This window comes from Lipotes vexillifer, unplaced genomic scaffold, assembly GCF_000442215.2.
Source record: "Lipotes vexillifer unplaced genomic scaffold, Lipotes_vexillifer_v1.1 scaffold98, whole genome shotgun sequence".
Lineage (NCBI taxonomy): Eukaryota > Metazoa > Chordata > Mammalia > Artiodactyla > Lipotidae > Lipotes > Lipotes vexillifer.
The window spans coordinates 2794105-2800678 of record NW_006799611.1 but is presented as its reverse complement, the minus strand read 5'-3'; the positions used below and the strand labels follow the sequence as shown (position 1 = coordinate 2800678).

At 56.4% G+C, this 6574-nt stretch overlaps 1 protein-coding gene across 2 annotated transcripts in view; it reads right to left on the bottom strand.

Annotated features, from left to right (window-relative positions):
- Positions 1-3353: 3353 nt before the first annotated feature.
- DOLPP1 (dolichyldiphosphatase 1) overlaps positions 3354-6574 on the bottom strand; it is a 10142-nt gene continuing 6921 nt past the window's right edge. The window contains exon 8 of one of the 2 annotated variants that reach the window (XM_007471805.1): positions 3354-4822. In XM_007471805.1, the coding sequence (XP_007471867.1) occupies positions 4786-4822 (37 nt within the window). In that variant the 3' untranslated portion in view covers positions 3354-4785. The remainder of the gene's footprint in view (positions 4823-6574) is intronic. The other variant, XM_007471806.1, reaches the window with a different exon arrangement.

The following is a 6574-nucleotide window of genomic DNA, read 5'->3' as shown; positions in this document are numbered from 1 at the left end:
GAGGCAGGCAGGGTGCGGCAGATGCCTGGCTTTGCCTTCCTGCAGCTTCCCCCGCATCTGGGAGCTGGTGTCCAAGCAGCCAGTGGGCCCAAGGGTAGGGCTCCCAGAGGAGCAGAGCTCTCAGGCTTGGGTCAGGAAGCCAAGGGCCAGCTCAGACCTCAGGGCTCTGGGCCAGGACGGCACCAGACCCAGGCCTGCGTTCTTCACGGATACCTCCCACCTGCCCATGACTTGGGCCTCTCCAGTGCCATGGGCTGTGCACGGGGACAGCCCTCCCAGGGGACTGTGGGGCCCTATACCTTCGGGTCTGGTTGTCTGGGCAGTGTGGCTGACACCCAGGGCCCAAGGCCTCATCTGCTGCCTTGCACTGAGCCCAGCAGGAGTGGTGGCTGGGCAGCCGTGCTGAGCCCTAGCCACTGCCTGGGACCACCAGGCACCAGATCATGGGGCACCCAGTCCGAACATTGTATCTGTCCCCAGCCCCACGCACCTGGTACGGGCAGGGTGTCCTGCCAAAGTCAGCTGGGCTGCCTGTGGAGAGCGGAGGGACTCTGGCCCTGAGGAAGACACATGTGAAGCCCCAAACGGAGATGCCAAGGGTGGGAGAGGCTACCCAGCCTGTGGGTGCGGTGCCTCATGGCCTGGCTGAACTGCGATGGTCACTGCGGGAGGCGGGTCCTGAGGTGGTGTCCGTTTTGCAGATGACGGAACAGGCTTCGCGAGCACGTGCCACGCCGTGGGGCGAAGCCTCGGGGAGCACGGAGTGGAGCCCAGCCCATGGGGGAGTGGGTGTCACCCGAGGCCTGGCTGCTCCTTGGGACCCCGGCAAGGCCGGCAGGGTGGGGTATTGCCAGGGCAGGGGTGCACAAGTGTCCCTTCAGGGACCTCAAGCAGGAGGACCGGAAGAGAATCCCACCTCAACAGCACAGAGGATTTGCTCTGCAGCTGGGGAGTGGGGCGGGCCCCTGGTGTCCTCAGGCTGGGTCTCAGGAAGCAGGGCCCGCAGCAGGAGCCGAGTGTGCCCTATGTGAGCAGCGCTAGAGCGGAGCTGCACCAACCCAGCCAGGGGCAGGCAGGGAGGGGAGACAGTGATGCAGGCCAAGGACACTGCAGTGACACATACCCAGGACTCCTGAAACTCAAGTTGTAAGAACTGTATGGGTCTGACTGTAAGGCAGGATTTTTTCCCAAAACGTTATCCTTCAGAAGTGAGGTCATTCCATTGCATTTGAGTTGCTGTAGGTCTCATAACACAGAGGCTCACTCAGTTCTTGAGGACAGCAAAGTACTGCTTGGGGAAGACACATTTAGCACCTAAAACAACCCCAGTCAGTGTTAGATGGAATGCTTAGAGGTCCCCTGGTGGAGCTTCTGGGGGAAAAAAGTCAAAAGAATGATGAAGATGTAGTAATTATTCCTGAGGGTGTGACCTGTGACCTCACACTTTGCAAGTGTTGGATGCAGGACAAGCAAGTGTCTTACGGGTCTCTGGACAAGAGGGGAGGTAAGTTTTGGGGAGGTCACATACTCCTACAGGATCGATTTTTAAAATCCAGCTGTCTGAATGTTACACCAGTATGTCTGGAATAAAATTTCAAGTACAGTGTCATGCATGAAATCCAGAAGGTGCTGCTGTATCCCAAACTGCCTGTCTAGTGGACCCAGGAGAACTAGGTCAGCAGACCCAGAGGTTGCCCAGGGACAACCAGACCCTGATGCCAATGATGCAGATGAAACTTGGTTTTTTTTTTTTTTTTTTTTTTTTGCAAAATGAGTGAAAAAGAACTGTCCTCAATTTATATATTTTGTGTAATACAGCATTTGAAATTTGAGAATAATAAAAATAATAATAAAGATTACTTGGCTTTTACCTAGATCCTCTAAAAGTTTGTCTGTCTGGGTTGGGATGCACTTGATTTTGGCTCTCTCCATTGGGAAAGTGCAGGGGCTGGAATCAAGGGCAGGCCTGGAGCAGAGCCCCAAGGTTGAGTGAGGGCTGGACGCCATGGGCCAAGTTAAAGCCTTGGGTTTTATCCCAGGACACTGAGGACGATGTTTTAGGAAGATGCTGAGGAATGGATTGAAGGGCCCTGATGGGTTGGGATGAGTGCTGCTGAGCAGAGGGTAGTGGGCTGGGACCCAGACTGGCCTGGAAGGCAGAGAAAGTGGCTATTTCAAAAGACACAAGGTGGAGTGAGCAGGGCTTGGTGACCAACTGAATTGGAAAAGGAGTTGGGCAACCTGCAGGTGGGGTGCTGGGCAGCTGAGAGCCCAACCAGGGTGAACGTGTGGGTGAGTGCCAACTGGGGTAAAAAGCATCATTTACCCTGGACTCAGGGAAACCTCATGAAATAGCCCCGTCCTCTCTCTTGCTGCATCCCGGATTTCCTCTGACCTCCAGTTTTTCTCTTTAACTACGTCTAGTCTGCTGTTAAATCTACCTACCAAGTTCTTGCTTTTTAGCTACTGTATTTGCCAGTATTCATTTAAAAATCTGCCAGGGTTCACGTTATAGTTTCCTGTTCTCTGCAGATACACATATATAGACACACATACATACATATACATATATACATATATATATATATATATGCTTACTTATTTATTTTTGGCTGCCTTGGGTCTTCGTTGCTGCATGCGGGCTTTCTCTGTGGTGAGCAGGGGCTATACTTCTTTGTGGTGCGTGGGCTTCTCATTGAAGTGGCTTCTCGCGGAGCACGGGCTCTAGGCGTGTGGGCTTCAGTAGCTGCAGCACGCGGGCTCAGTAGTTGCAGCACGCGGGCCCTAGAGTTCATGGGCTTCAGTAGTTGTGGTGTGTGGGCTCAGTAGTTGTGGCTCACAGGCTCTAGAGCACAGGCTCAGTGGTTGTAGCACACAGGCTTAGCTGCTCCATGACATGTGAGATCTTCCCGGACCAAAACCCAGGTCAGTTTGCAGTTATTTCTTCCAAAGCACGACACTCACCTGTCCACACACTAAAGAAGCACTGAATTCAGCAAGGAGTGGAGGTGTTTATCCTGGCAGAGGCTTAGGAAGGACATGCTGGTTGTCCCCAGTCTTCAAGGGCTGTCACATGAAGGAGAAGCTAGGCTCACTGAGAGCAGAGCCAGCCAGCGCCACAGGGGGAGGTAGACTGGGACTAAAAAAACTCAATGGAAGGGAGCTGTCCTCAGACCCCAGTGGGGTATGTCACAGAGGCCATTCCAACCCTGGCTTTGGGGGCTGGAGGGGACTAGGTGTCTTGGAGACGCGCACGATCTTCTGGTCTTAACCATGCCCTTGCCCCTCGGGTCGTGTGTCCGCACAGCCACGTCCCCGGCTCCTCCCATCAGCTCAGTCAACATGTTCAAGCTGCCAGAGTTCAAGATTTTATTTTAAAACAATAGTAAACAATTTTCATTGATTTTTCTTAAGTCAAACCACCTCACACTTGGCTTATCTCAGGCAAAAAGTAAAAAATAAAAATGAGAAGGGAAGGAAAGGAAAGGAAAATGTGGGGACTGACCAACCTTCCCCAGAAACAGGCCCCTGGTCCTGGCATCTGGAATGGCTTTGGACACTGTCTTTAACAAATGAGAAAAGAAAGCACCAAAATATTGTGCTTCAGCAGCAGATTAGGAACCTCCACAAAGAAAAGGCGGCCGGGGGAGGGAGGGGGGTCGGGCCCTGAACACAGGTCCCGAGCAGCCTGGTTCAGTTCTAGACGCTTCCGAGTCTGGACACATCTCCTCTCCACAGCTCCATTTCAAAGCGGCTTCAAGATTGGGAGGAGTCGTCGTCCGAGCTGGGCAGTGGGGATCTGTGAGCCACACCCCGGACACAGGTTTGAGGTGACCCAAGCAGGTTCCCAGCCTCTCGGAGGGGGTTCGGGAAGGACAAGGAATGCTCAGAGCACACAGAGGGCAGGGAAGTGTGGGGACAGTAGGCGCTGCTGCCCCACTCCTCTCACCAGCTCCTGCCTCCTCTGCATTTTGTTTGGGTAGAGATGAAGACGAACCACTAGCGGACGCAGGACAGGAGAGAGCTGTAAACAGCTTGGGTTTGCTCACCCACATGCGCAGGCTCTTTCATCAGAAAGGGACCGCTGTCTCGGGGACAGGGAACCAGAGAAAGCCCTTGCGGCGCAGGGTCGATGCGGGTAGGACACAGCGATGGCAGCGCAGACGCCTGCTCTCTCTGGGCCTGGCTCCCACACGGGAAACACTGACCGAGGTTCTGGAATGGCGTTGGCGGCACGGGGGGCATGGGGGTGCTCCCTCCTCCTGCCTGGGCCCCCAGGCCGTCTCTCGGGCCCAGGGCAAAGGGCCTGGGAAGCTGACCTGGGCTCCTCGGTACGCAGGGCAGCCCCCGCAGAGCTGGGTCTTCCATTCCCTCTCCAAAATCCCATCTGCCTTTGACAAAACCAAAAAATAAATAGTGTGCATTTTTCACGCCACCTAGATTTCCTGGCCCTGTGGCCAGAGATTCAAGCCCTCCTTCTCTACCCCATGCCCCAGTGCCCACGCCAGGGGCACTTTCCGCCCAACTGGGGGCTGGCAGCAGCACTGTGAGGGTCTCTGGCTGTGAGGCCCCCCGGCAACAGGCCCTCCAGGGTCCTGGCTGAGGGGCTGGCTCAGCCCTTTGGTCCACCTTGTTCATTAAAATTAAAATAAGGAAAAAAAAGGCTCCACTCGGTGACTTGGGTCTGTAGAGGTCTCTGCTTCGTCCCTCTGTCTGTCATTCCATCCACCCTGCAAGGCATCGTGCAGGCCAGATCTGGAGGCTGGAGACAGCCACACTCACCAGTCACTGCAGTTTCGTCCCCAGCTTGCGCTGTCTGTTCCTGCAAAGTGGGGGTGGGGGTCAGATGAGGGGACTCCTGGCGTCCAGTGACTCGCCCCTCAGCTGTCTCCTTCCTCCCCACAATCCCATCAGAATGAGTGAGTGTCCACTCCCAGTAGCCCCAGTGGTTGGCTGAAGCTGGGTCAATCAGAGCTCCTGCCCTGGGACCTGGGACTTGGGGCCTAGAGAGGGTCAATGTCTCTGCTGGGCCTGTATCACAGGTGCTCAGCTCTGGAGTCCAAGTGCAGCCAGGAGGCCGGGGCAGGGGCGGGGGCCAGGATGGGAGAACAGAGGCAAGAGGGACCTGGCTGGATTCCAGTAATCATGGGCAGTTCCCACTTATAGATAAGCCAGCATAAGTGGGGTTCTGTTACCATCAACCAAAACAGACAAGAAGGTAGTGAGTTCTCCATTTGGGATGTACATAAGCAAAGGTAGGAGCACTCCTGATATAAGTTATCGAGTGGATCTGAGTACCTGACTTGGGGGTGTGGCGATACCTACGACGGGCTCAGGAGCCTGAGGGAAGCAGGGGCAGCCCCGTTCCCTGGAGGGCCTGGCTCCTCGAGAGACCCCACTGAAATTCAGAAGCCTAACTGTCCCCACAGGTCCTGTGTGATGCAGCCCCAGCCTCGGGCCATGGCCAGCCCCCTTCTTCCCTGGGCTCCAGCCACACCTGCCTCTGTCTGTTTGGTGGACTCCCCAAGCTTCCTGTTCTCAGAAGCTTTGCACAAGCTGTTCCCTATGCTGAGAGCACTCTCCCCGCCAAACCCCAACTTGGACAGTCCCTCTTTCTCTCTGCTTGGCCAGCGAGCCCAACCACACACCCTCACAGCACGCTGCTGTCACGAGCTCTCAAGCCCGAGGCACTTGTCGCACAGGTAGGTGCCTCATTCCTCGTGTCCCCCGTGCCGGCCACTGCCATCTCACTCTGGGCCTATCCCCAGCCCACGGCCTGGCACAGAGCAGGTGCACATGGAAGTTTGGGTACATCAAGGCGGGTGGTGGCCAGCTGGGAGGGGCGGGGCTGGGGGGCGGAGCCACTCTGGGAGCCAGGTGGAGAGCCTGGGCCAGCTGGGGCCTTCCGCCAATAACAGGATTGCCTGCCCTAACCCCTCAAATCCCCTTTCCTCAGGATCCAGGGCTTTACCCTTAAGTTCGTTAGGATAATTTGGACCATGATGCCCTGGACACATTTCCCGGCTGCTGTGACCCCGCCCTGTGGTTCCTCTCACCAGGAACTCAGGGCTCCTCAGGAAACCTCCCAGGCTTGTGCTGGAGCCCAACCTCGCCTCGGCTCCCCTCTGAACCTGGGAAGGAGCCAGGCCTGCCCAACCCCACCTGGCACCCCACCCAGGATTTGGGGTGCGTGGAGAGCTGAGTCAGAAGAAGGCTCCAAAGCCGGCTTTGCCCTGACTGGCTGTGCAAACACGGGTGCCCCTAACTCACCACACATCAGTTTACCCCTCCAGAGGAAAGTGTCTGGACTAAACAGTCCTGGCGGGGGTCGACACACAGGCCCCCAGAGAATCCTGGCTGCCCAGCTCTCTGGTTCCGGGCCACAGAGGTTAAAAGCATGGCCCTGGGGCTTCCCTGGTGACGCAGTGGTTGAGAGTCAGCCTGCCAATGCAGGCGACACGGGTTCATGCCCTGGTCCGGGAAGATCCCACATGCCGCGGAGCGGCTGGGCCCGTGAGCCATGGCCGCTGAGCCTGCGCGTCCGGAGTCTGTGCTCCACAACGGGAGAGGCCAC